At 59.5% G+C, this 27,786-nt stretch overlaps 1 protein-coding gene across 8 annotated transcripts in view; it reads left to right on the top strand.

The window, feature by feature from the left end:
• The first annotated feature begins 271 nt into the window (after nucleotides 1-271).
• Nucleotides 272-27,786, top strand: part of BCAR1 (BCAR1, Cas family scaffold protein) — a 39,526-nt gene continuing 12,011 nt past the window's right edge. The window contains exons 1-3 of one of the 8 annotated variants that reach the window (XM_025369587.1): nucleotides 1,953-2,505; nucleotides 3,732-3,982; nucleotides 25,379-25,999. In XM_025369587.1, coding sequence (XP_025225372.1) covers nucleotides 3,833-3,982; nucleotides 25,379-25,999 — 771 coding nt within the window. In that variant the 5' untranslated portion in view covers nucleotides 1,953-2,505; nucleotides 3,732-3,832. Of the gene's footprint in view, nucleotides 411-1,418; nucleotides 1,594-1,952; nucleotides 2,506-3,130; nucleotides 4,688-16,781; nucleotides 16,962-17,509; nucleotides 17,786-19,746; nucleotides 20,430-25,378; nucleotides 26,000-27,786 lie in introns of those variants that run through there. The other 7 variants (XM_025369589.1, XM_025369590.1, XM_025369591.1 and 4 more) reach the window with 7 other exon arrangements.

The raw sequence follows: 27,786 nt of genomic DNA, 5'->3' as shown, positions 1-27,786 counted from the left end.
CTGGGGACAGAGGCCAGCTTGGGTGTTGGAAGAGCTGGGCGTGAAGCTTGTCTCTGCACAGATTTACTCCATGGCCAGGTCCAAATTCCTTTCCCTCCAGAGGCCAGGGACAACAATAGTCCCGGTGTGAGGGCCTCGCTCAGCTCTCAAGGACTCTCTCAGGGCGCAGGCGCCTGCTCTGACAGCCCAGCTGTTGCTTCTGGTTGGAACTGCCAGCCTTGAAGCCCCAGAGGCTGTTCCCTGTAGGACGGAGTGAGTCATCCTGGGATCATTTGCCTGCCAGGAGTGGGTGAGGGAGGAGCAGCTGCCGCCTTCACAGACACCTGGTAGTGTCAGAAGAGGGCATGCACTGCCCTGGTGAGGCTCCTCTGGCTGCCCCCAGGCCCACACCCAAGGATCCCTGCCTCAGAGTAAGTGAGTGCTCTAGCCAGGGTCCCCTCTCACTCTGCTAAGGGCTGGGTTAGTGATGCCCTACATAAGCAGCCGCTTGGGCGGTCGGAGGCAGGACAAGATGCGTTGGAGGGTCCAGCTCCATCTGTGCCCCTCCCTTGGGCTCTCCTTTCCGTGTACCCAGGCAGGTGGAAGGGATCTTTCTCCCATTCTGGCCGGGGCACCTAGAGATGGGGGAGATGGGAAAGGAGACAGAAACAGTGGGCCCCAGGTAGGAGCGAGGGAGGGAGGCGAGGTCTAGGCAAGGAGCGAGGAAGAGGGCCAGGGTGGTGGTGGGTGGGGGCATCAGAGACAGCGGGGCATGTGGCCAGGAGCCCGGGCGCCAGGCTGAGCTGCTGCTCCCAGCTCAGGAGCCCCTGTGCCAGCTGGATGCGGGCGGGTGGGCACGGGCAGGGCCACGTGCCAGACATGCACAGAGCGCCCTTTGAGGAGGTGGCAGCTGTGGGTCCAGGCCCCCCTCCTCTTGCTGTGGCCCTGCTTGGCCCCTCCAACAATGCCTTGCTGAGCACTGGGCTGTGGATGCTGATGTGCACAGTTGGGAACCCCACTCAAGAGGTGAAGGGGCAACCATACTAAACCGGAGCAGGGAGGTACACCCCATCATTGCCAGAACAGCGACTTGGGTGTCTTGTGGGAGGCCTGGATTTCCTTCTTTCTCGCATAACTCATACCCCCTCATTGCTGCTGGCCTCTTGGGATCCTCCCCTGGACACTCCTGGAGAAAAGATCAAGGCTGCTCGCCCCTTGGGGAAAAAGGCCGAAAACCCAGTCGGTGACCTGCTACTGGGGGCTTTTGGGAGCTGGGGGAAGTCAGCCTCCTGCCTGGCTCTGCTTCCTCCATCCAGCCACCATGGCCTCCTGGCACAGCATCCCTGGCAGACAGAAGGGCCCGCCCCCCACATGGGCACCCACACAGAGATTCCCTAGGCAGCTGGAGCTCTCTGTCTGCCCCCAGGTCCCCGCCATGACCCCGGGTGTGGCCAACCAGCCTCATGGAGCTGGCTCTGTGTTTCCTCCCTGTGGTGGGTAGCGCTGACCTCTGGGCACTGCTCTGGACCCCAGCCCCACTTGCTCTAGATGCTCACCCACCCTCCCCAGGCAGCAGAACAGAGGGGTCAGACCCCTGCTCCTTCCTTTGGGTGGGTGAGGGATCTCAGTGCCTGGGCCTATGAAACGTAGGCAACAGCAAGGCCCGTGGGCAAGAGCAAGGCCTGCCTGGCAGGGGTAGAGGGATGGGGACGAACATGCATGTGCCCAGTGGCTGTGGATGCCATGTGTGGGCACCATGGTAGATGCGGAACAGCTGAAATTGGGGGTGTCTGGCCTGGGGAAAGGAAGTCTCAGGCCCACAAAGGCTTGTCTTCCAGCCTCTGGGAGGACGATGGGCTGAGGGTGGGCCCAGGAGTGGGGGTTACAGGGACACAGGATCCTCCCTAGAAGCCAGGCCAGATGACTTCAGGATGAGCCAGGCTGTTTCCGGGGAGTGGGAGCTCCTCTTCCCTGGGGGTCTCGGGGCTCGCTCTCAGCTGGGGGAGGGCAGAGGGGCTCCCGGAGGCCTGCTCTGCTGCCCCGCGATCGCCTTCCGCCAGCCGACCCCTCCCCCGTCTGCGCCCGGACCCAGGGCCTAGGAGGCCGGCCAGGGCCACAGGGCAGGCGCCCAGCCCCCGGGGACGTGCAGTGTTGGGGGAGGGGACTGGTTAGGCGACCTGGAGCTGGTGCGACCGGAGGTGGCCTGCAAGGGATGGGCGAGGAGCGGAGGAGACCGCGCCTCCCCGCCGAGTTGGGCCGACAGAAAAAGGCCAAGGTCTGGGGTCCTCGCCTTTAACGTGGCCCCGGCCGCGGAGACGGGGGGAGGGGCGGCGCGGGCGGCGCATGCGCGGCGCGGCTGGAGCCGCCGGACTGTCCGGCGTCCGGGAACGCTAGGGAGCCCAAGAAGCCGGAGAGCGCCCGGACCCCTCGCGGGGGCTCTGAGCGGCGCGGGCGGACCCGAGCCCCCAGCCCGCGGGTGCCGCTGACCGCCAGGCCCCGGGGGCGACGGCCAAGATGTCCGTGCCGGTGAGTACCGCGCCGCCCCGGACCCCGGGCCGGCTGCCCCCCGCCCGCCTGCGACCTCGCGCCGCCCGCGCCTGATGCCTCGCGACCTCTGGGCCTGATGCCGCGGGGGCTCCCGGACAGGGGGTCGCCTGACCGGGGTCTGCTCGGCCCCGGGGGAGAGCGCACAGTCTCGGGGAGGCTCCCACAAGCCGGCCTGTATGCCCCAGCCTTTGCATCCTCTTTGAGGAGAGCCGGGTCGGGCTGGGGTCCGTGTTGTCCCCTCGGGGAGCCCCCCAAGATGGCTGGGTCGGGAAGGCTCTTTGTTGGTCCGGGAAACCCCTGGGACAGCTGGGCCAGGCGGGGGTCTGCCGCCCGCCGGGACCCCGCAACAGGACAGTTAGGCCTAGCGGGGAGGGGTCTCTGCCACTCCCGGGACTCCCCTCCGGGACTGCTGGGCTGGATGAAGGGTGGGAGGCCTGTGCTGCCCCTCCAAGACCTCCCTCGGATTGCTGCCCTGCGGCGCTCCCGGGACTCCCCCGGGGTGGCCAGGTTGGGGCTCGATCTCTGCCAGTCACCGGAGCCACCCCTCCCCCAGGACGGCTTGTCTGGATGGGAGCCGTGCCTGCCCTCCACAACTGATGCGCTCACTTTCCTGGGAAGTTTTCCTCCCGCCGCGGAACCCCTGGGGCCCTGACTGGCCGCTTCCTCCCCGTTGGCCGTTGGCCGTGGGCGTTTTCTATCCGACACCCCCTCTTCCTGGCCGGGCAGCCTGGGTTTGGCAGACCCCTGGGCCATGGTTCCACACTTGGGCACTGGCATCTCTGAGCATCTCAGTCTCATATTCTGAGGACAGCAAGTGATCCTGGCTACCCTGGGTGACCAGGCCTCACATTACAGATGGACAGACTGAGGTGGGAGGCGGACACCCTGGCGTACTGCCAGGAAGGGACACCATCCGCACCTGGTGAGCTGTGGCCTCCAACCATCGTTTCCCTGCCTGGTTAGGAGCTTTACCCTCCAGAGCCCTGTCCACTCTGGCCTTGTTTCTGGAACTGCTCCTCACCGGGAGGACCCCATCCTTTCCATGAAGCAGGCAGTGGGGGCGTCCTGGCAAGTGGCCTCTTCATTAACTACTCCAGAGTGTGTGCAGATGACTGGAGGGGAGGCTGGCCAAGTGCAAAGCATTGTTATTGCGGAATTAAACAGCCCGCTCCCGCCCACCTCCAGTAGTGGTAATGCAGTTACAGATGAAAAAATGAGGGCTTCCAGACTGTGCTGAAGTAAGCCCTGCCATCCGTCCTGGTTCAGAGCATAATCGCCTCGTCTTCAGAAAGAAAGAAAACAGAGCATGCCTACCAAGCCCTTCCTCTCTTCTGCTCTGCTCTCCTGGAAAGTTCTGGACTTCTCTGGCCCAGGGCCTCAGGAGACTGGCCAGCCCCGCTCCTGTGGGCACGAGACAGAGGGACAAGGTGAACCACCTGAGCCTGCTGGAGGGCCAGTGTCCCAGGGCAGTAGTGATTAGGGAATGTCAGTCTGGCCACATCTGAGCCTGCGTGGGCCTCTATGGGGAGGTCTCCATTTGCTTTGGTCTGGTTGTCCACAGTCAGAACCAAGCTCTGGACAGAGTCTGGGATGGCGCCCTGACCCCTTGCCTTACAGGACTTTGGGCAGCCTTCTTTGGCGCTGTGCCTCATCTGTAACAAGAGAGGGACGGCAGGCTGGGTAGGACTTGGACAGATAGGCACCGTTGTGGGGACCTGCAACCTGGCCAGACCATCACGGCCTCCAAGTCACCTCCTACCCTCTCCCTTGTAGTCACAGCCCAGCAGAATTCTGCTAGGGGTGGGCAGGGGTCTTCGCCATCTGTCCGTTACGTGCCTGGCTGGCAGATCAGTATGGCTGTCTCTCCTGGGACCTTGGGCAGTGTGTGAGGTGGTGGGGCCAAGAGGAGAATTCATTTTTGGAACAGTCTTGAAGTGTTCTGAAAATTGCTTTCATGTGCTGAGGAGGCCCTGTGGAGGCTTCCAGACCAAGCTGCCTGCTCAAGCCCTGCCCTTGGAACCCAGAGTGGCGACTGCTCAGGGACACGTCTGGGTTTTAAGCACACCCATTCATTTGGGCAGTCTTTTCCTAGATGGGCTGACGCAGGCACTTTTGCCCACAGAAATAAGATACTTCAGAAGGGGGTGGGAGGGTAAGCAGGGTGAGAGGTTGGTGGGCTGATTGTGCGGGGAGCAACCCCATGAGTGTTGGGGCAGGGGGCACGTCTGGGGTCAGCTGGTGTCACCTTGTCATTTGACTCACATGGAGTCCCGGACCCAGAGAGGGGAAAGTGCCAGGGTGTCCCAGCTGCCTGCTCAGTGCCCCTTCCTCTGCTCCAGGCATAGAGCAGTGCAGTGCTCAGGCGGTGCCTAGATACCCCATGCGTATTCCCATGCCTTCTTCTTGGGCATGGCTACCCAGCGCCCTGGGCCTGTCTCTTCCCGCAGCTGAGAGGACACATTTGGAAGGAAATGTGCCACCCACCTCAGACCTCTGGCTGGCATTGGCTTGGGAGTCCATGTTTAGGGGTGGCAGGTGCTGGCCACACCTGGCCCCGCCAGGTGAGAGGCCAGCTTCCAGTTGCAGAGTGGCCTCCCTGCTATCTGTTCTGCCTCTTGCTTCCCATCTGTGAAGTGAGTGCGGCCGCTCCAGCTCCTCCTGTGCTCCTTCGTTGAGGAATGGCTCCTTTCAGGGATGCTGCCTTGTGTGCTGGGCACTGGGCTCAGGGTCTCACAGGCCCACAGAGGGCCTGTGTCGTGTCTTGCCAGGGTCACATGGCCAGTGAGAGGTGGAGCCAGGGTGGGAGCCGAGTGTGGCAGGATCCACAACCATAAAATGACCATCATCCTGCATGGCCTCTACCTGTGGGGGCCGCAGCCTGTTGAGCTGTGGACGGCAGCCAACCCTCTACCTATGGCTTCCCAAACATGAGTTTGCGTCACCCCTTCTGTGTCCCTGGGAGGCAAGGCAGCTTGGGCTCAGAGCAGGTAGCACCCAGGGTTGTGTAGCACGGTGGGTCTAGTCCCAGCCAGCCCCAGCAGTGGTAGATGGAGATGAGTGGACCAGCCTGCATCTGGTTGAAACCGTGGCCAGCAATCCTGGGACTGGCTCTGTACCAGGCAGTGGTGTGAGAGGGAGAGCCGCCCAAGGAGCCATGAGGGGCTGGCCTGGGCAGCCAGGCAGTGGACAGAGAGAGTGGGAAGAGGCAGTGTCCATGTTCAAAGTCCGCAGCTCAGGCGCCACCGCCCCTGCAGCACCCTCTCCGGCCACTGGGCCTTGGCTCAGCCTGTCCCTCCCTCTATAGGAAGTGATCCCCAGCCGGCTGCCTTCTTCACCAGGTCATTCCTGTTCACCTCGAGCTCTGCGAGCCTGGGGTCTCAGCCACTCTCCTCAGAGCCTTGCTTAGGGCTGAAAGGGGTTCCTGGAGAGGCTGCTTCGGGGTGGGGAGAGTGTTTTGGTGGGTCGAGGGCGAGGGCTCTAGAGTGAGCAGTGTTGGCTCTGTGCCTTGAGTGAGTTACTGAACCTCCTGAGCCTCAGTTTCCTCCTCTATGTCATGGGGATGTTAACAGCACAGAGCTCCTGGGGTTTTGTGAGAACTTGGTGAGGGGCGCCCAGAGCTGTTAGAAGGAGGGTAATTAAGTAACAGCAGCTACTGCTATGGAGATTATTGTCTTTATGTGGCCGTGGTTGGCTAGTGCAGTGGCCCAGACCCCATTTCTGACTCCCAGGCAGCCAGCATAGGGAGGAGGCTGGGCTGGGCCCAGACCGATTGGCCTCTGCCCCCAGGGTTCCGTGGCCCTTTCTTTATGGTCAGTGTGGTTTCCGCCAAGGCCTTGGTGGGATGACCCTGGCCTCTCCCCTGCCCGGGCGTGGCCTGCAGGACCCTAGCCTCTTGAGCCTTGGATGGGCAGGTCCTTGTCTTCATCCAATCCAGAGAGAGTGACCTGCACTGGGGCCACCAGCTGGCCCATCGCATCTAGGCAGCTGCTGCCCTGCTCCAAGTGCCCCCAGGAATGAGGCAGCATTGCAGACCGTGGGAGCCACCGCAGTGGTGTAGGCCTCTGCTCAGGTGTGGTCTGCAGCAGCTGGGCCAGCACAGGGCAGCCAGGGCCTGGAGGGAGGCTGGTTCCACCCCTGCCTGAGGATCATGGCTCCTACAGCCGGGAGGGTGAGTAGGGGCCTGGGTAATACCTGCAGACCTCCCCATTTCCTGCCACTGGTGCTCTGGTGTCCTTGGGCCCATACCACCTTCCCTCTGTGTGCTTACCTTCACCCCGGCCTTGGACTTGGCTTCACTGCAGCCCTGCGTGTGTCCTCCCGGTCAAGCCCCATGGTTTCTGTGGCTCACTCTCAGTCCTCGTGTGCTGAGCCGTTGTCTCCCTCTCTTCAGGAAAAAGGAAAAGAGTTCTGGGGGACAGGTTGGGGACCTCAGTAGAGGTGTGGAAGGTATGCTTGCTTTGTTGAGATGGTCACAAGTTGCGGCTCTGAAGTTAATCTCTTCTCCAACGGGGATTAGAGGCTGGGAAGGTTTTTCAGTCATTTTAATTTATTGTTTAAGCCCTGCCAAATTCCAAGAAGAATTTGAAGCAGATTATAGCAGAAGACACAAATAGTCTGGGATCATGAAAAGATCTGGAATTATGTAATGTATTGTGAAGGAGGAAGAATTATCCCAGAAAGCCTGGGCTCAGTAGGCCTCCAAATTTAACTTGAAGCTCCCTGATGGTCGGGGCAAAAAGAGTAGCATGGTGGGTTTGGGCTTGTAGTATCTGTTTTTGGTATTTGTAATACCATGTATTTTTTCTTTGCTTTGTTTTATTTTTTACCAGTCGAAACTCTTACTGAGGTAAATTTTACATGTTGTGAAATGTGCAGATGTTAAACATACAGTTAGTTGGATGAGTTTTGATTAATATAGACCTTCATGTAGCCATCAATCAAATCAAAATAACAAATGTCTCCATCACCTCAGAAAGTTCTCAAAAGCCCCCTTACAGTCAAGATTCTATCACCCTGGCTTAAGTTTGCGTGTTCTTAAACTTTCTGCAACTGGAAGCCTGCAGTAGATGCGCTTTGGAGTCTGGCTTTTTTCTCTTTTTTTCTGAGACAGAATCTCACTCTGTCACCCAGGCTGGAGTGCAGTGGCAGGATCTCGGCTCACTGCAACCTCTTCCTCCCGGGGTCAAGCGATACTCCTGCCTTAGCCTCCCGAATAGCTGGGATTATAGGTGACCACCACTATTCCCAGCTAATTTTTGTATTTTTAGTAGAGATAGGGTTTCACCATGTGGCCAGACTGGTCTCGAACTCCTGACCTCAGGTAATCCGCCCACCTTGGCCTCCCAAAGTGCTAGGATTACAGGCATGAACCACCAAGCCCGGCCAAGTCTGGCTTTTTTCATCGAGCATATTGATTTTATTCTTTTTTTTTTTTTTTTAAATAGACGGCGTGTCATTCTGTTGCCCAGGCTGGAGTGCAGTGGCGCGATCTTGGCTCACTGCAAGTTCCACCTCCTGGGTTCAAGCGATTCTCCTGCCTCAGTCTCCCAAGTGGCTGGGATTACAGGTGCCCACCACCATGCTGGCTCGTTTTTGTATTTTTAGTTGAGACGGTTTCACCATGTTGGCCAGGCTGGTCTCAAACTCCTGATCTCAGGTGATCCACCTGCCTTGGCCTCCCAAAGTGCCAGGATTATAGGCATGAGCCACAGCACCCAGCCCCAACAGTTTATTCTTTTTTTTTTTGAGACGGAGTCTTGCTCTGTCCCCCAGGCTGGAGTGCAGTGGCACGATCACGGCACACTGCAAGCTCTGCCTCCCGGGTTCACACCACTCCCCTGCCACAGCCTCCCGAGTAGTTGGGACTACAGGCACCCACCACCATGCCCGGCTAATTTTTTGTGCTTTTAGTAGAGATGGGGTTTCACTGTGTTAGCCAGGATGGTCTCCTGACCTCGTGATCGCCCGCCTTTGCCTCCCAAAGTGCTGAGATTACAGGTGTGAGCCACTGCGCCCAGCCAGTTTATTATTTTTTGTTGCTGAGCAATGTTCCAGTAATGGATGTGCCACAAGATATTTATCCATTCCCTTGTGGATGGATATCTATCTCTACCTTTAGTGTGCTGTGTCTGTATCTGAGTCTCAGTCTTGCTGTGTTGCCCAGGCTGGCCTCCTAGACTCAAACGATCCTCCTGCCTTAGCCTCCCCAGTAGCTGGGACTGAGCCACTGAGGCCAGCTTGTGCTCTGTGTTATTAAGTACTGGAACACCAGCACTATTGTTGGCAAAATACCCCATTTAAGTATTTTATAAAAACTGATATCCAATTGTATGCCTCGAGACATGCCTGGAGATCTGTGCCCCCAAATCCTGGATCTACCAAAGTTACTTGTTTGCTCAGAAAGTGGTATGACCACACTCCTCCCTGTCCCATCCCTCACCAGGTGTCTTAGAGTTTGAACTGCCTTTTCGCAGGTTATCTGGGAGGTTAAGTGTCTTAGGCTGTGGAGTCATCTATGTTTCTGCCAGGACCGGTGACAACTCCAGAGGTCCTGGTTGGGAGGTTTCTAAGGAGAGCAGGAAGCGGGAGAGGATGGAGCAGAAGCTGCCTGTGTCCCTCCTCCTCCTCCCAGCCTACACAGATTCCTGGGCTCTCTCTTCTTTTTCCCTGGCCATCTGCCAAGGCACCCCTCCAGGAAGACCCCAGCACTGGAATCCCCAAGCCCAGGAGGCATGCACCACTGAGCCAAGACTGAGGAGGGTAGACGGAGACTCCCTGCGTCCCGGGCCCCCAGTGTCTGGGTTTGTTCTGTGTGCTCCTGAGGCCACCCTGGCTCTTCACACCAAAGGAGCTGGCTTGCCTCTGCTATTTTTACAAATCTTAGCTGTTATTTTTTTCTGCATAATGAGTCTTAGCAAAAGAGTCACCCATCTGCTCAAATGTCACCTCCGCAGAGAAGCCCTCAAGCACCTTGCATAGAACAGCTTCCCCCATCCCTCTGCTGTCTGCTTTGCAAGCGTTTATGTTTGTGCCCCTTAACACACATCTTGGAATGTGAGTTCCCTGAGGACACAGCTGTCCTTTTACACAGCAGTGCTGCCAACAGTTAGACCTCAGTCAGGAGGTGCAGATGCACGAGTTTTGCTTTATAATGTGCATAATGAAAGGGACTGCAACCAGCCACTTCCTGCTTTCCCCAGAGCAGTCCAAGAGGAGACCCTGCCTGCCTCCAGTGTTGGCGGGTGGATCTGGGGGCAACAGAGCTCCAAGAAAAGATTTTTGCCCCCGTCTCTCAGACAAGGTTTCAGGGAAGGTGAGGGATGTTCAGGGCATCTGAGGAGCAGTGTCTGTGCAGCCTATAGGGAGAGCAGGGAGGGCTTGGTTGGGGGATGGACTTAGCACATGGGGTAGGCCAAGGGAGGGTGTGCCCTGGTGCCCAGCGGGTGGGGCCAGTGTATGATGGCACAGAGTGTGGGTGTGCTGCGGGCAGTGGGACACTAGAGTGCCACTGTGTGCTTGCAGGCCACCTGTGCCGTCACTCTTATGGCCCTGGGGCAGCCAGGGCTGTTGGTGGTAGGTACATTTAACAGATGGGCAAACTGAGACCTGAGCTGTACAGTGACTGGCTGAAGGCCCAAGGCCAGTTGGAGTCATTAATATCTGCTCCCTTCCTCTAGTCTAAGCCTAGGTCTCCCAGGGCAAAGGAGCCTTTATCTGTAGGCTGGCGTAGGCTCCAGTGGGATGCTCAGCCTATCCCCATGATGCTGTCTGTCCAGGGAAGGAGAGAAAGCATTGCTTTTCCATCAGGCACTGTGGCTCATGCTTATAATCCCAGCACTTTGGGAAGTCAAGGCAGGAGGATCACTTGAGCCCAGGAGTTGGAGACCAGCCTGGGCAATATAGTGAAACCCCATTTCTACAAAAAAATTAAAAAATTAGCCAGGCGGCCGGGCACGGTGACTCAAGCCTGTAATCCCAGCACTTTGGGAGGCCGAGACGGGCGGATCACGAGGTCAGGAGATCAAGACCATCCTGGCTAACACGGTGAAAACCCGTCTCTACTAAAAAATACAAAAAACTAGCCGGGCGAGGTGGCAGGCGCCTGTAGTCCCAGCTACACAGGAGGCTGAGGCAGGAGAATGGCGTAAACCCGGGAGGCGGAGCTTGCAGTGAGCTGAGATCCGGCCACTGCACTCCAGCCTGGGCGACAGAGCGAGACTCCGTCTCAAAAATATAAAAAAAAATTAAAAAAAATTAGCCAGGCATAGTGGTGCATACCTGTAGACCCAGCTAGTCAAGAGGCTGAGGTGGGAGGATCGTTTGAGCCTAGGAGGTTGAGGCTGCAGTGAGCTATGACTGTGCCACTACACTCCAGCCTGGGTGATAGAGACCTTCTCTTTAAAAAAAGGAAAAAAAAGCATTGCTTTCCCTGTGGCTGCCACAGCTTTGTCTTCTCTATATTCACTCTTTCCATCACTGCCATGCAGAGCCTCCAGGGTCCCCTCTTGTGACTCCACTGGCCCCTGGCCTGCTGACCCCAGAGTGGCCGGGTGGGTATCTGTGGGTGTGGGCACCTGTGTTCTGCGGAAGCAGCCAGGAGTGGGCAGCAGATGGTGTGTGAAGTCAACCCCCTCCACCAGTACGCTGGGGCTGGTTGCCATGGGAGAGCAGATGGCTGGGCTGGGTTGAGCTGGGGAGGCCTCCTGACCACACCCTCATCCCTGCCCACTGGCCAGTCAGCGGAGAGCTGGGCAGCCTCCAGCCATGGAGCTTCCTCTCTGAGGACGAGGACTGAACTTGCCCCTTTGCCCCTCTTTCCCCCTTCCAGCCAGGACTGAGCCCCTCTCTTTCCCCTCCCCCAGGCAGTGCTGAAGGGCCACCTCTGCCATAGGGCGCAGATGCAGGAGCGGGACCTGGTGGTCAGCAGCAGGGCAGAGCTCACATGGCCCCTCCTTACTGCACACAGGGGCACTGCTGGTCCAGGAGGACCTGTCTGGGAGGGCCCTGTGCTGGTGTCCACCCCACCTGCCAGCCCCAGGAGGCTGGGCAGGAGGAGAGAGCTGAGAGAGGAGGGTGCACAAGAGGAAGGGGTCGCTGGGGTGGGCGGAGAGCCTCTGAATGGCGCCCCGGGGCTGCCTTGCTGGACCACTCCAGCCTCGGGCAGCTGCGAGCTGTGCCCCTCTCTGAGGCAGGTACCTCCGGCAGGGGCCTCTGCTGCTTGTTAATTTCCAGATAATTTGGAAAGTTGTGCTGCCTCTTCCAGTGCTGTTCCTGACAGGCCTGAAGTGGAGGCATAGGGCTGGATTTACTGGGATGCGGGCCAGGACTTGGAGTGCAGGGAGGCCCCACCCCACCCCTGTGCTGTGTCCCCTACCTGGCAGCTCTGCCGTCACACCTTGGGTCCTGCCCCTGACCCCGGGTCTCTGGGGACTGGCCTCGGGCATGCCAAAGGGGATGACCACTGGAGGGATTTGGCTTCAGGCTGTAGGGCCCGCCCACCTTCCCACAGTCAGAGCCGCTACTGTAATGACAAACCCTGCCCCGCAATCACTCCACCCTCGAGAGCAGGGAGGGATGGGAAAGCCCTTTAAGGCAACAGCTCCAGCTTGAGTCTTGAGCGCACGCTCTGCGGTCTGGGGTCACCCGGGGTGCTTTCTGGCAGGCAACCGCCTGGGTTATGAGGTAGAGGGTGCGAGCTCTGCTGGCCGTGAGAGCTGCGTGGGGCATTGCCCTTCTCTCTGCCTCCAGGTAGCTGTCGTCTGTCCTGGTCCCAGGGCAGCAGTGAGGAATGACTGGTGTTGGGGTGTAGGCTGTCCATTCTGGGTGTAACAGTAGGCTCACCTCTGCGCTATCCACAAGGGTTCCGTGCCCTCGCCTGGGTTTTTTTGTTTTTTGCGGGTTTTTTTGAGATGGAGTTTTGTTCTCTCACCCAGGCTGAAGTGCAGTGGCGCGATCTCGGCTCACTGCAACCTCCACCTCCCGAGTTCAAGCGATTCTCCTTCCTCAGCCTCCTGAGTAGCTGGGATTACAGGCAATGCCACCACACCCGGCTAATTTTGTATTTTTAGTAGAGACGGGGTTTCACCATGTTGGTCAGGCTGGTCTTGAACTCTTGGCCTCAGATGATCTGCCTGCCTTGGCCTCCCAAAGTGCTGGGATTACAGGCATGAGCCACCGTGCCTGGCTGTTTTTTGTTTTTTGTTTTTTTTTGAGATGGAGTCTTGCCCTGTTGCCCAGGCTGGAGTGCAGTGGCATGATCTCAACTCACTGCTACCTCCGCCTCCTGGGTTCAAGCGATTCTCCTGCCTCAGCCTCCTGAGTAGCTGGGATTACAGGTGCCTGCCACCACGGCCAGCTAATTTTTGTAGTTTTAGTTGGCCAGTCTAGTCTTGAATTCCTGACTTCAGGTGATCTGCCTGCATCAGCCTCCCAAAGTTCTGAGATTACAGGCGTGAGCTGCCTCGCCCGGCCTCTCCTGGGTTTTGAGCTTGCCGCTGTGAGTGTCCAGCCTAGGGGGATGGCGTCAGCTCTCATTGGCCCTCCAGAGATACCGTTTCTTCCCGTTCCTGGGGCTGGCAGTGCTCACCTCCGGCCTCAGGAAATCCTCTCCTGCTGGCGCTCCCAGAGCCAGCCATCAACCAAGCCCACCCTCACTGCTGCTGGGAGGCCAAGGCTTCAGGAGGGGAAGGGCTACGGGCCTTTACACTGTGCAAGCCAATTTTAGCCTGCTCTTTTCACTTTAGTTTGTTGTAAGCATCTTCTTGCATTATTTCAGTCTTTGGAAGAGGCCATCTAATAGCTGCAAACTATTCTATTGAGGGGCTGTGGTTTGTCTCACCGGTCCCCTGGAGTTGGCATTGATATTTTGCTCCACACTTTGCTGTCATAAATACTGCAGTGGACATTGGTGAACATCGAGCAAGAAAACTTCTCCTGTGCATTGGGTCTGTCCTGAAGGCAGACGTCAGAAAGTCCAAAGAGCAGGAACCCTATCCCAGACTTTTCTTCCCACTTGGGTCCAGTATAACCCCCTCCACTCCACTTAGTGTCCTGGTGTGCTGGGTCCACCTGTTTTCTGTACAAACAGCTACTCCAGGCCCTGAGGGGTTGGAGACATCCCTTCCAGCCTGTGAGCTCATCTTGAACCTGGCTGGAGGTGCCAGACCACTCCTGGGATGACACAACTGTCGGGGAGGGCCCTGTGCTGGTGCGCTGGCCACATTGTCTGCAGCTGTCTCCCTTGGTGCGGCAGCAACCTCTCCCAGCTCCTTCTCATCCAGGGCCTCTCTCCTTGCTGCCAGTCCCACTGTGTGTGTGCGCATGCGTGTGTGCTGTGTGTATGCAAGTATGTGCCTCTGCACTTATGCGTGACTTAACCACCGCCATCCTCCAGACTAGGGCAGCCTCAGATTTCTTCACCCAGGCCAGCGCATCCCATGAGGGCCACCTCTGAGGTCCCATCCAGTCAACAAATGTTTACTGCACCCCTTCTCACCAATGGGGCTAAACTTCATTGGGGTGGGGGTGGTGCTGGCCCCAGTGCTAAACTCATATTTATTGGAGAGGAGGGTGCTTAGGTCTCAGCTGCCTGTCCTTTTGCAGTCTGAGTGTGACAAGGGTCTTTGGCTTTGCTGAGCCTGGAGTGCTGCTGTCCCTGTCCCTAGATTCCCTTCCAGCTGCAGGGTGGGCTGAGGTCTAGCAGCTCCATTTCTTCCCTGGCCCTGTCTCCTCTGTTCCCTGAAGTGTATGGGATGGGACAGTGGTTGCTAAACTGGGTCTCAGTCTCTTCATGTGAAAAATGGTCCTAGGCCATGCGCAGTGGCTCACGCCTGTAATCCCAGCACTTCGGGAGGCTGAGGCGGGTGAATCACTTGAGGTCAGGAGTTCGAGAGCAGCCTGACCAATATGGTGAAACCCCGTCTCAAAAAAACCCAAAAAACAAACTGGGGCTAATGGTGAGCCTGTTTTGCAGGATTGCTGTGTGCACAAAATAAGTGCATGGGCATAGGGTCCCTGGCACTGGCTAGGCGTGGAGGCTCTGCTGGGTATGTGGGGTTGCATCCCTGTCCTTGACAGCAGAGGTCCGGGAGGCTGGACTGGGGGTGGGGTAGGTTCTGCCCCCATATACCCCAGCCAGAGCCTGCCCAGTGGGTGCTCCTTCCCCACCCCCCCAGCTACATCCCCTTCAACACAGTGGGGCTTAACTCCTGGGGCCTTGTTTCCAAAGCGGAAATGCCATTCTGGGAGGCACAGGCTTTGGGGGGAGGGAATTTAAGTGGAAAACGAGCAAATTTTTGAAATGCCTGTGTCGGAGCCTGTTCCCTTTGCTGCCTCCCGCTCACACCAGCAGCCCCACCCCCAGTGCTGCTCTAATCCAGCTCCTGGGGGAGGAGGGCCCCATCCCTCAGGGTCCCAGCCATCCACCTCCTCTCTGCACCCCTCTCCTTGGCCAACTAGGATGGAGCAGGGGCTGGCTCCCTTGAGGGCCAGGCCTTTTGTGTCCCTGCCCGTCCCTGCAGACTCCTGCCTGGAGCCCTGCCAGCAGGGCACTGCCTGCCCATGAGGCCTGGTCTCCCCTTCCCACAGAAGTGGAGGCCCAGGGATCACCTGAGGCTCCTGAGGGTCCTGCTGGTTCAGACTTGCTCTCTGGGAAGCTGGTTTGTGTGCCAGTCAGGCTGAGGAGTGGTGGCTGGACAGGGTCAATGCAGGAGGGGCCGGGCACAGCTCTTGGGAACAAGCAGGAGGAGATGCTCCAGGCAGCCTCCCTGAAGGCTGGCTCCTCTTCTGAGGTGAGGTGGGCTGTGTCCAGGAGGCATAGGGTGTTGCCGAGCTGTTCTGTTCCTCCTGAGGACTCTGGGTCATGCTGTGTCCCATCCCACTGGTCCTTCCTCACCCGCTGTGCTGTGAGTTCTGGCCAGTGGTTCCCAAGCCAAATATTGAGGAAATGCAGACGTCCAGTTTTTTGGGAGGGGTGGGACGCAGGAGTCTGCTTTTAAACAAGCTCCCCAGAGCACCTGAGCAGCCAAACCTGGGCTGCCCTAGCCCCTTTTCAGATGAGAAAGGAGCCCAGAGAGGGGAGAGGGTCTGCCAAGGCGGCACATCTCGCCAGGTGCTGTGTAGGCTGAGCCTTGGGTGTCAGGCAGAGGGGCGGCTGCAGGCCCACCTAGGCTTATGTCTGTCATAGGCCATGCTTGAGAATTCTCTGCTGTGGGCAGCCGGGTCCACCCCGCTGCTTCCCTGCCACTGGAGCTGCCCCATGGCATCCCCTTGCTCAGCCAGTGGCCCAGGATTGTTGACTGAGGGTCCTGTCTGGTCTGGACCAGGCTCGTCTTACGTTCTTACTGCAGGTTGTACATCCCTGACCAGGCCCAGGGGCTCTGGCACCGTGGTTTTGCTGCAGGGGGTGACAGTCACTGACCTGCAGCCGAGCAAGGGGCAACTCAGGACAGCCAAGGTTGTCTCCACTCCGTTTCCCCTGGGTGATTCTTCCTTCTGTCTCCCTCATTCCCCCAGTGCCGCCCTCCTACCCCATATCGCTGAAGCAGATGAGTTGGAGCAGGACTCAAGAGGGTACTGGGCCCAGGTTTTAGGCTGAGCCTAGGAATGAGTAATGAGAGGAGGCAGATCAACTCAGCTGGAGTCCCCAGATGTCGGCACAATGCGGGGGAAGATAGGTGCTGCCCGTGAAAAGTGCTGGATTGAGAGCTCGCCAGCCTCCTTGCTTGAGGCTTCATTTCCTAGGGTCTTTACACGGTGGGCCCGTCTACAGTCGGAGCTGTGGTGGTGGTAATTCTTCTCCTGCAGGCTGGCGCACGCCCCCTCCCCTTTCCCACTAGATTCAGATCTGAGTCCCACGGCCCATCGACACGCGATAAATGCCCTGGGGTTTGTTAGCGGGAAAGACAGAAGTCGACTTGACGCCGTGGCTCGGCTCTGGAGGAGGAAGGCAATCCGGGCAGCCTTCCCAGAAGTGGAGGCATTTGCATAGGCCTTCGGTGCGTTCTCGCCCGGGTGGAAGGCGGGGACTTGGATTTGTTGGAGAGCGGTGTCTTGCGCTCTAGGCTGGAAGCCTGGCCTCGGCCGGGTGCCCGGAGCCTCGGGGTGGGAGGTGGGGGGCGGGGCGGGGGGCGGCCCCTACTGGGCGGGCTTCTGTCTGCGCGCCCGCGCCCCTGACAGGCGGCTCATTTGCATGGAGAGCGGCGGCGGCCAATGGGCGCGCGCGGCCGGGCATGCTGGGATCGGGCTGGGCCGGCTGGGCCGCGGCGGCTGGCGGATCGCGGCTGGACCGGCTCTGGGTGGCCGAGGCGGCAGCTGCGCGGCGGCAGCGGGGCAGCTGTGGCGCTCTCGGAGCCCCGAGGGCACGCGGCCAGAGCAGCTCGGTGTGCGCCACCGCGGGAGCCGGGGCCCCAGGCCCGCTGGACACCATGAACCACCTGGTGAGGGCGGCAGGCGGGGCCGGGCCGCGTCTGGGCTTCGAGGCGGTAGCCCTGCCGGCTCCGGGTCTGGCGCGGGCTGGAAGGGGTTAAGTGAGCGGCATTTCCTGCCGGACCTGCGGGGCCTGGGAACCGCCGACCGGGATCCGCGGCCCCGGGACCTCCTTCCGCCCTGGTCGGGGAGCCGGGAGGCAGGAACCGCGGGGGCTCCGGAGCCTGCGCGCCTCGGGGGCGTTGGCGGGGCCGGGCACGGGGGCCGCCAACCGGCAGGAAGATGCCTGTGTCGGGAAAGTGACTGGCGGGGCCCGCGCTCCCCGGCCGGCGGCCGCCTGCTGTGTCACCTTGGGCCTCTGCGCCCTGCCTCCGAGCCTGTTTCCTCGGCTGCGAGGAGGGACCGTTGAGTCTCGGGCGGGTGGTCCGTCTGGTGTGGCGTGGGACTGCCCACCGCTCCCGGAGAGGGAGAAGCTCCGGGGGACCGAGGCCGGGCGGGCAAGTGCTTGGCGCCAGCGGGGAAGGCTGTGCGGCCGGAGCACCCGGGTCCGGTTAATGATTCACTCCGGCCGCCGGCGCTGGGTTCCGGGAGCGGAGCGGGGGTGGGGGCGGGCGCGCCGCGGGCTTTGCAGCCCTGCACGCCGAGCGCCGGTGGAAGCCGCGTCCTGGCTGGCTACAGGAGTCCTAGCTGCACACGAGAGTCGCGGGAGTGGGCCGGGGCCGGGTTCTACAATGTGAACGTGAAGGCTTTGGAGTCCATGGTTGGGGGACCCACAGAGCTAGAGCAGGGGCGGGGCTGCCTCTCGAGGGTCAGAGAGGCTGATCGCTGGGCCGAGGTGAGGGAGCTGGGAAAGCTGAGATTTGCCTAGGGGTGCGTGGTGAGGGGCTTACGACCCGGAAGATGGGGTTTTGGGTTGCATATCGGGAACGGCAGCTCCTTTTCCCACCACAAGGCTCCCGTTCCCTCTTTTTTTTTTTTTTCGGACGGAGTCTCGCTCTCTCTCCCTCTTAAGAGTCCCTGGTTTCCTTTCCCGCACTCCTCCTGGGTCCCGCTGCGTTTTTGGTCACCTCAGAATGACCATGGGTTGATTTCCTTAATGGATTCGGCCAGGTGAGATGTTTCCCATTGCCCTGGGCCGGGGCACGCCCCCTCTTGTGCTCATTCCTTTCCTTCGGTGGAGGGTTGGGTGGTGGGGACTGGCTGGCCTGTGAGAGCAGGTGTCGGGGTGCCTGGAGAATCGGGGCCCAGGTACTGGGGCGGCGGGGCTGTGGGGAAAGGAGCTTTGGGGAGGAGCTGCTGACGCTTCCTGCTGGCACTGCTTGCTTGGGAGCTGGGTGGAGGCAGGGCAGGGCAGTTCCAGGTTCTGCCAGGAAAGTCACCTTGGGCTGGGGCAGGAGGCTTGGAGCCTCTGGCCGTTACTGTTTGTCGGAGCAGGAAGGTGAGCCCTATGGGCTGGTACCATGGCCCCAGGTCTGGGCAAAGAATGGAAATAAGGACAGTGCCACTAGGGCCTCCTGTCTGTGCAGGAAGGGCCCTGAGACAGCTCTTCAAGCCCCTTTCCCATTATACGGATGGTGCAGATGGGGACACTGAGGTACAGAGAGACAGTTAGTTGTCCTCAGAACTGGATCCAGAACCTGGTCTCCTGACATGGCCCCCAGTGCAGCACCACATGTGGCTTCTGAATTCCCAGTCTGGGATTGAGGAAGCTCTGGTCCTTGGGGGACCACCATGCTCTTTTGGGATTATCAACTTGGTAGGGACCCTCTGGTTCCAAGGCTGTGCCTTTGTGGCCCTCTGCTGGCATCTACTGTCCCTTTAGTGGGTCCTAACTCCCTTTTCTCCTGAGCCTGGACAACTTCTTCCCTTGACCTCAGGAGCCCACAGCCAGCTGAAGCAGCTAGAACCAACCAGCAGGGGAGGTGCGCTCCAGGGGGGCTTCTTGGAGGAGGCAGTATTGGAGTCAGACTTGAAGTGTGGGGCGTGGAGTTGGGTGATAGGGATGTTTCTCCAGCAGAGACACTGGGCAAGCCTCTTCTTCAGCCCCCAAAAAAGGGGCTGCAGGGTGGTCTCCCTGTAAGAGGGCGGGGCTCTGCTCTCTGTCAGGCCCTTCCTGGCCCTCTGAGCACAGGAGAGGCCCTGGCTCCATCTGCATCTTGCTGCCCTGACTTCCTCCCACCTCTAGGTGCTAGTCTGGGGCAGAAGTAGGGTGAAGGGGCGGGTCCAGCCTCCTTGATGACTCAACTGGGGTTGAAGGTGGGAGCTACCCCTATTCTGGGCCTGTTGCTGTCTCTGAAGTCAGGGGTCAGCCTCACACTGAACTCTCTGCCAAAAGTCCGGATCATAAGCATGAGCTCCAGCAAGTCCACTTGAGTGAACCCCGCTGATCCTGCCTGCAGGGGTACAGGCCTGGGGCCTGCCAGCCGTCCCCACTGTCCGTGGGGTGTTTTGGGTTGCAGATTCCATGTCCTGAAGCAGGAGGGCCCTCCCCATGCCACCTCCTCTGCCCAGCCTCTTAGGGACAGTGCCTGGGATGCCCTGGCAGGAGTAGGGGCTGGGGCGTGCTTCCAGACCATAGCTGGCCTGGGCATAAAGGCATCTGCTGTGGCGCTGCAACGAAAGCCAGGCTGTGCTCTGTGCTTGTGTCAGGGCACCCTTGGCAGTGGCCACCCCACAGGTGTCTTTTTATTCCCTCCTGCTGCTGAGTGTCACGCGTGGGGCTGAGGGCCTGCACGCCTTCCCTGCCTCATCCTCTCTGAGGTTTCACGCCCTACTAAGGCCGGCAGGACAGGAGCCATGCTCCCCTGGGGTGGCTGTGGAACGTGGGCCCCGCGCATAGGCTATGTGATCTGCCCACGCCCTTGCTGCCTGCCACCCGGGCACCCAGGACTTGAGCCCACACCCTGGCCACCCAGTTGTCTGTGGGAGTATTAGGGGAAGATGCCACTAAACTGGCAGGTCCTGGAGTTCCACCCAGGATGGGGACATGGAGGGGGGAAGAGGAGGTGCCCCTCAGAGCCTGAGGCCAGGGCCAAGTGGGGTGATCAGGACCCCTCCAGGTGGGTCCCGGGTGCGGATGGCCAGTTGGGCGCACGCTCATTGGGCCTGCATCCGTTGGCCATGGAGGCTCTTTGGGACAAGCAAATAGAATGCTCCAGAAATAAACTTGGCCCAAGTTTGTGACGGTTCTGGGTATGAAAGAAAGCAGTGTTTCCCAAGTGCCTGCTGTGTGTGAGGCTCTGTGCTGGGGCGGGTGCATGTGTGTGTTGGGGGTGTGGACAGGAGAGGTGGGAAAGGCCCGTGACATTTCCTCTCGTGGTTTCCACGAACCCAGGCATCACCCCTGGGTGGAGATAAAGTGGAGCCACCCGGCTCTACTGTGTCTCAGCCTGGGGTTGGCCTCTGCTGCTTCTGGACTCAGTGACCCTGGACTGTCAGGGAGCTTCTGAGCCTTGGTTTTCCTGTCTAGTAAGATGCAGGTATTTCTGTCTTATGGGGTTGTTTTGAGGGTTAAATGAACTGGTGGCTGTGAGGGAAAGAGCTCTGCCTCCGGCAGGGAGGAACTGTGCTGTTCTTACTGTTTTGAACCTAGTGACAGCTGTGGTGGTGTTACCCGTTTCCTTGTCTGCTCCCAACCCCGGGGTCTTGGGCAGAGACCAGGAGTTCTTGCCATTTTCTCCCAGCTCCCACCTTGTGCTGGCTTGTGGGTGCTGTGCTGAAGTCACATTTGCTGGGTGAAAGGGTGCAGGCCAGATGTGAGCCAGGCCTGGCAGGGAGGGTTTTGGTCAGTGGTGATACCTGCAGTGTTCTCTGCAGTTGGCTCGGGCTGGCCCTGCTCCTGAGAACTCCTCGGTTGTCCCTTCAGGCAACCAGGGAAGGCTCCTTGGAGCAGCAGCATCTCCCCTTACCACTCCCCGACACCAGCTTCCCCCCAACCCAGAGTCAGAGTTTGGGGACAGCCACAGCATGTCCAGGGCTCCCAAGGCAGCTGGCAGAGCCAATGAGGAGAACCCAACACCCATCCGACGGCTGCAGCTCTTCCTGACGTGTGCCACCCGCAGCCCTGGTCCCAGCCGCTCTGCTTCTCAGGGCCTGCCTGCCCAGCCCGGGTGGATCTGGTGCCCAGGCGGGCCCCAGGGATACAATGAGGGCCATTCTCAGAGCCAGGCAGAGCCTGTGGGGCAGTCCTGTCAGCTCCCATGTGCAACAGCTGGGATATTGTTTGGGGAGTGCTGGCATCAGGCTGGGGATCTCCTCCTCTGGCCCTGCCCTCTGGGATGAGCGAGCCCTCGAGGGCCTTCCTGGGTTCCTCTGGGGCACATACCCTGGAGCTACCCTTCTGAAGGAGGTAGATTTGTCCTCCTGTCCCAGGTGCCTGGGGTCCAGGGGTGTGAATTGGGCTATGTCAAGACATGCTAGGTGGTACTGTGAGGTGGGGGCCGAGGGAAGGGGGTGTCCCAGGAGGAGCCTTCCTGGACGGAATGATAGTCCAGCAGGTCCTGAAGTGGGAGTGGGGTGCGGCAGGAGTGAGGTACCAGAGACTCAGCAGCCTCCACTGTGCCTTGGACACAGGTGACTGACAGTGTCCACCTGGACTGGCTTTGCACCCCATCTGAGGTCACAGTTGTATCCCTTGAGAAGTTGGGCAGGAGCACCTGACTGGCCCAGCTTGGGTCATGCCCTAGGCCCAGCAGTGCAGGAGGCCAGGAAAGTAGGCTCAGGGAGGCTGGCCTCTCCTCCAGTTTGGAGCATGGCAGGGGTTCCGGGGGAGGCTGCTGGGGGGCCTGCGAGCATGTCCAGAGCAGGAATGCTTGAGGTGGTGTGCGCTTTGCTCGTCTGGGCTTATCTGGCCATGGGAAGCTGGTTGTGTGGATGACGTTCACTGAGCTGTGCACGCATCACCCATGGAGTCTGTGGCGTGAGTCCTTCTGCTGCTCCAGGGTCACAGCCTGCCTCCCTGCTCCAGCCCCCTGGCTGAGGCCCTTCCTCTGCCCCATGCTCTTCCCAGACGGGAATCCTGTGGAATATCATCTCTTTGGGTAGGCCATCTCTGACCCTGTATGCAAAGGCCTTCTCCCACATTATTTTTGGCCCCCCACTTTCTTCCCCATGAGAGCAAATTGTTTGCTGTCTTTCTGTCCCACTACAGTATAGGCCCTGTTCAGACAGAGGCCTCGTCCACTAGGCCTGCGCTATCTCTGCGGAGCCCGGCTGAAGCAAGGGCCAGGCGAATCTTTTGTTAAAAGAACAGTGTGCGCTGGGCACAGTGGCTCACGCCTGTAATCCCAGCACTCTGGGAGTCCGAAGCTGGAGGATCACTTGAGCCCAAGAGTTTGAGAACAGCCTGGGCAACATAAGGAGACCCCATCTCTATACAAAATTAGCTGAGCATGGTGGTGCGTGCCTGTTGTCCTAGCTACCTGGGAGGCTGAGGTGGGAGGAGGCTGAGGTGGGAGGATCGCTTGAGCCTGGGAGGTGGATGCTGTGAGAGCCATGATCGTGCTACTGGGCAATAGAGCAGGACCCTGTCTCAAAAAAAAAAAAAAAAAAGAACAATCCTATGAAACCAGGGCTGTCATCCAGCAGAGAGGATCTAAGTGCTCAGAGGGGCTAAGGGATTTGCCCAAAGTCCCACAGCGGGGCCCAGGTCTGAGTCTTAGCTGCTGCCTAGTGAGGAGGAAGGAGTGTGTGTCCTTGGGGAACAGACGGGGAGGCAGAGAGGCCCAAAGAGGCGGGGCCCTGGCCAGCTGGAGTGGTCGGTTGTGTACCAGCAGCAGCGGCGTCCAGAGCTCAGGCTGGGCGGGGGCACGCCAGCTGACGCAGGCAGGGGAGCTCCTGGTGCCAGGCGCCCGGTGCCACGTGCCCAGCCTGTGAGGTGCTTCCCAGCCTGGCTTCAGTGGCCCCAGACTGGGCTGTGGCCAGTCAATGAGCTCATTCCAGGAGGGGTTGGACCTTGAGGCCAGAGGCCACAGCCGCTCACCTGGGCCGGACTTTCCCTCCCTGCCGGGCCCTTCCCTCTGCAGAGCCCCCGGCCTCCCTGCCTGTGCTCCCTCAGTCTCCCTGAGTGCCTGGCCCTGCCTGGCGGGGCCTCTGCCAGCCTTTCCTGGGCCGCCCTTCTAGGAGGTGAGGGGCCTTCGCAGGGCGGTCCCCTCTGTCTAAACCCCCACCTTCTCTGACTTGGCTGGAGGGGAATTTTCCTGTGACTCACTCTGCTGGCACTTCCTGTGGTCACCAGGGCAGGGGCTGGGGGACCTGGAGGGGCAGCTCTGTGGTGTGTAGGGTCACTGGGGGAGGGTGGCCCGCCCCCTGATGGACTGTGATTCCCAGAGGCAGGCTGCAGACCATATTTGGGAAATGCTTGTCTTGCTGGCTGCCTGGGATGGGGGCCCTGAGCACGGGTGGGCTGCAGGAGAGCCCCCGCCCTCCCGCTCCTCTGTGGGGCTCTGGCCCCTGGACCTGCCGCAGTGCCTGTCCCATTCTGCCTCAGAGCCTGGGACACAGTCCACTGTTTTTTTTATTTTTTATTTTTGTGTATTTTTTCAGCCCCAAAGCAAGAAACACTCATTCCTGAAAAACAGGAAGAGAAAGTGTCTCCAATGTCTCAGACACCTCTGGAGTCGTCCTGACCCTCTCCTGTCTTTACGTTTCACAGGATGTTTTCTTGAGGCGGGCTTTTCACTTGAGTTCCTTTTTCATTCTGTTATAATTGTGGTGTGAACAGTGTTGCAGCCATCTAGGGCCTCTGCCCCTGTGCTCACCTTGGCTCTGATGTGACTCCACCTGGGCCTGCCTTCTCTGAGCTGCCCCCTGGCCCCTCCCTTGGGCCTTGCTCCTCCTGGCTCCCCACACTCTAGCCTGTGGCCCTTTTAGGGACTGGAGGCTCCTAGCTGCTCTGGAGAAATAGGCTCCCAGCTGATGACGCCCAGCCAGGGCAAATGAGCTGTGGGGTCTGAATGTCTGCTCCTGGGACCTGGGGCACCTACTGCCTACTCAGGCTGCTTGCCTGGTGTACCATTGCCCTCTGATGCCGGCCAGGGAGACGGAGCTCAGAGGGGTTCTGTCCAGTCCCTGCTGGTGTAGGGGAGGCTGGGCCCTAGGGACTTGGAAGAGGTGTCACCCCCACTCTGCCCCAAGGCCCAGGTTCTGGCTTCCTGTTTCTGCCCAAGGAGGCGTGGCCCTTTCTTCCTTGTTTCACTCCTTGCAAATGGAGTCCAGAAAATGGGACTTGGGCCCAAGTGGGGATGGTCACACAGCTACTGGCTGGCCAGAACCCAGGTCCCATTTCTGAGTCAGTCTCGACCAGGCTGCATGTCTAAGACCCCAGGAGACTCCAAGGAGGGACCTTGCAGGGCAGCCCAGACCTGAGGCCAGGCTGGTGGGGTGGCTGGAGCCAGTCGGGTCACCACCCAGCCAGCCTGGCACTTTTCTCAGACCCGGCTTCCCTGTGTGTGAAGTCTGGGGCCCCTGTGGAACCCATGCAGCCCTCGGCCGCCCTAGGAGGGGCTGCAGCCCTGGCCTTGTCTCACCCCGTGCCTCCCTCACACCTGCCTTCTGCTGGAACCGACCACACCCTCCAGCCAGGGACCCTCTGTCTCTCTGGGCGCATCCTGCGCCTGGCACCTCAATGGGGCAGCAGCAGCAGGGGCAAGGACGCAGGGGTGTGGCGGGAAACTGCGAGGCCTCCCTGCCTGGGCTCTTGTGTCCCAGCGAGGCTCTGCACCTGCCCTCACCATCACCCTCATGCCTCTGATCCCACAGCCTCCTCCAAGTCCCTCTCCGACTGCTTGGCTCCTGGGCCACATGGAGGACGTGCCCTGCTCTGAGAGGGTTTGCTGAGGGCAGCGGGGCCAGGCCCGGGAGGGCGTGCCTCCTGTTTGCTTCCCACCCTTGGGGAAGGTGTTTGAAGTTTCTAAACTAATTACTGACTTTTTGGATTTTGGGTAGATGGACTTTGTTAAGGAAGCTTCCTTTCATTTTTGTTCAGTTTTTTATCCTAAGAAGCTGTCCTTTTTGTCAGATTATTTTCGTGCATCTCAAGAGAGAACCATTTGCTATTTGTTTTAACTTGGCAGCGTTGTCGTTGTTACTGCCGCTCTCCCTGTGTTGGTCCAGGTAGCAGAGTGGCCTTGGGTGGGGCTTTTAAGGGTATCTTGAGGGTCATCCCTGGAGTTTTGGTGGTGGCAGTGGTCAAGAGGATTTTGAGGTGCTCTACAGGTGCAGTGGAAAGAAGGGCCAGGCTCAGCTGGGCCTTTCTGCTGGGGAACAGATGGAGACATTGGAGGCAAAGGCACAATGATCTCACCAAACTCCACTAAGTTATTTTCCCAGGGTCAAAGCTGGGCACCTCCCCAGATGGGGCAGGAGCTGGGGATCCCCTGACGCCCCATGAACATCCTCCTGGTCTCACACCTGTGTCCTCTCTCCCCAGAACGTGCTGGCTAAAGCCCTCTATGACAACGTGGCCGAGTCCCCAGATGAGCTGTCCTTCCGAAAGGGTGACATCATGACGGTGCTGGAGCAGGACACGCAGGGCCTGGACGGCTGGTGGCTCTGCTCGCTGCACGGGCGCCAGGGCATTGTTCCTGGGAACCGCCTCAAGATCTTGGTGGGCATGTATGATAAGAAGCCAGCAGGGCCTGGCCCCGGCCCCCCCACCATCCCGGCCCAGCCTCAGCCTGGCCTCCATGCCCCGGCGCCTCCGGCCTCCCAGTACACGCCCATGCTCCCCACCACCTACCAGCCCCAGCCTGACAGTGTCTACCTGGTGCCCACTCCCAGCAAGGCTCAGCAAGGCCTCTACCAAGCCCCGGGTCCCAGCCCTCAGTTCCAGTCGCCCCCAGCCAAGCAGACATCCACCTTCTCGAAGCAGACGCCCCATCACCAGTTTCCCAGCCCCGCCGCAGACCTGTATCAAGTGCCCCCAGGGCCTGGAGGCCCCGCCCAGGACATTTACCAGGTGCCGCCTTCTGCCGGGATGGGGCATGACATCTACCAGGTCCCCCCGTCCATGGACACACGCAGCTGGGAGGGCACAAAGCCCCCGGCAAAGGTAAGGCTGTCCTGGCACAGTCGTGCAGCCCCACAGGTATAGACCCAGGACCTGGTTTCCGGGCACAGAAGGGCCCAGCCACCCTCAGTCACTGGCTGTCCAGGAGTGGCTGTGTGTTTGGTCTGGGGTCAAAATGGGAAGTGAGTGTTTGGGGAGTGTTCATTTGTCTGGGGAAGATGGATGTGAATGGACCCAGAGGGGAGACGCCCCGCTGGCCTCAGCCAAGCCAATCTGAGTAGTGGTGTCACCACAGGGATCAGAATGTTGAGGCATTCCAGCGGGCAGGCGGGGCTTGGCACATGGGCCCCTGCGAGGGAGAGGCCAGCCACTTCATGCTCATGCTGTGCCCTCTGGGTTTACGTGTCAGCGTCTAGATGGGGTTCCAGCACATCTTCTGACCGCCCCTGCCTCCACGGGCCAACCCCTCTCCTCTTATGGGGGATGCTAGGGTCCAGTGGGTGCTTACGGTGATCTGGATGTGACTCCTGGGAGGACACTGCCCCTGGAATTGCTAGAGGAGGGCTACTCTGAGAGCCTCCTGAGCTCTTGCCAATGGGATGCTGGGCCTGGGAACAATATCTCTGGCCTCCAGACCCTGAGCCCACTCCCCAAGTCCACAGGCCCCCTGCCTCTCAAGCTCACCTGCCTGTAGGAAGGAGTCAGAACTGGAGAGGGCGGCGAGGTCCACTGGCTGCAGCAGGAGCAACCTTTTCTCACCTTTGATTGGTCCGTTCCCCTTGTGCCAAAGCCCCCTTGAGAGCTGGGGTGTGGAGTTTCCAGGCCTAGACATGGAGAGGGTGTCTCAGGGTCTCTCGTCTTCTCCTGCCTGCTTCTTAGGGCTCACCAGGAGGACCTGAGAAACCCAGCCCATGCTGCTGTCTCAGCACTCCTGGGGGACATAGCCGCCCAGGCTGTTTGGGGTCAGCTTCCCAGGACCCAGGCCAAGCCTTGTTTTTGCTGTGTCCCATCTAGAGCCACCTGTGTCTGGAGAGACACTGGCCAAGTGGACACTCAGCCTAGGGCTAAGGTGGAGAACTCATTGGTGCCAGCTGGGCAGCACGTCAGCAGGGAGTTACCCCCACCCCTGCCCATGGGTGGCCTGGTACCCAGGAGGTGTGACCGGAGGACATTGGCAGGTGGGACTCCATGGACATGGGCCACCAAACCTGGCCGCCAGGGGAACCTGGGTCACTGGCTCCCACTTCCTGCTCTACCTGCTCCTTCAGCCATCTGGTCAGACGTGAGCCTGGCTGGTGTGAGGCTGCCTGGGTGGGGCTGCTCCCACACTGGCTTTAGCAAGAGGAGCAGGGTCCTGTTATCCCCCGGGGAGGCAGCAGGGAGCAGCGTCCTGTGGGGGAGCCTTAGACCATGGTCCATGTATACCCACACTCCACACAAATGAACACACGTGCATGATACCTGTACCCCACAGGTACAGACACCCGTGCACACACCATATGCACGAGCACACACATGCGCTACATGAATGTGCATGAACATATGCACATATCTGCATCCCATACCCCACAAATGGACACACGAATAGGCCCACACATGCACACATCATATCCATGAACATGTGCACACCCAAACCCCATATGTATAAACACATGCATACACACCCCACACAGACACATGTACGTCCACACATACAAAGCATATGCACCCACCAGTATCCCACAAACATGTACAAATGCATGTGCGTATGCACACACACACACAGTCCACACTCCACATGCCCCAAGGTCAGGCACACCCCCTCTACTCCTCTCCCGCCTTTGCAGTGA

The sequence above is a fragment of the Theropithecus gelada genome, chromosome 20 (genome assembly GCF_003255815.1).
Source record: "Theropithecus gelada isolate Dixy chromosome 20, Tgel_1.0, whole genome shotgun sequence".
Lineage (NCBI taxonomy): Eukaryota > Metazoa > Chordata > Mammalia > Primates > Cercopithecidae > Theropithecus > Theropithecus gelada.
This window is presented reverse-complemented; position numbering and strand designations above follow the sequence as displayed.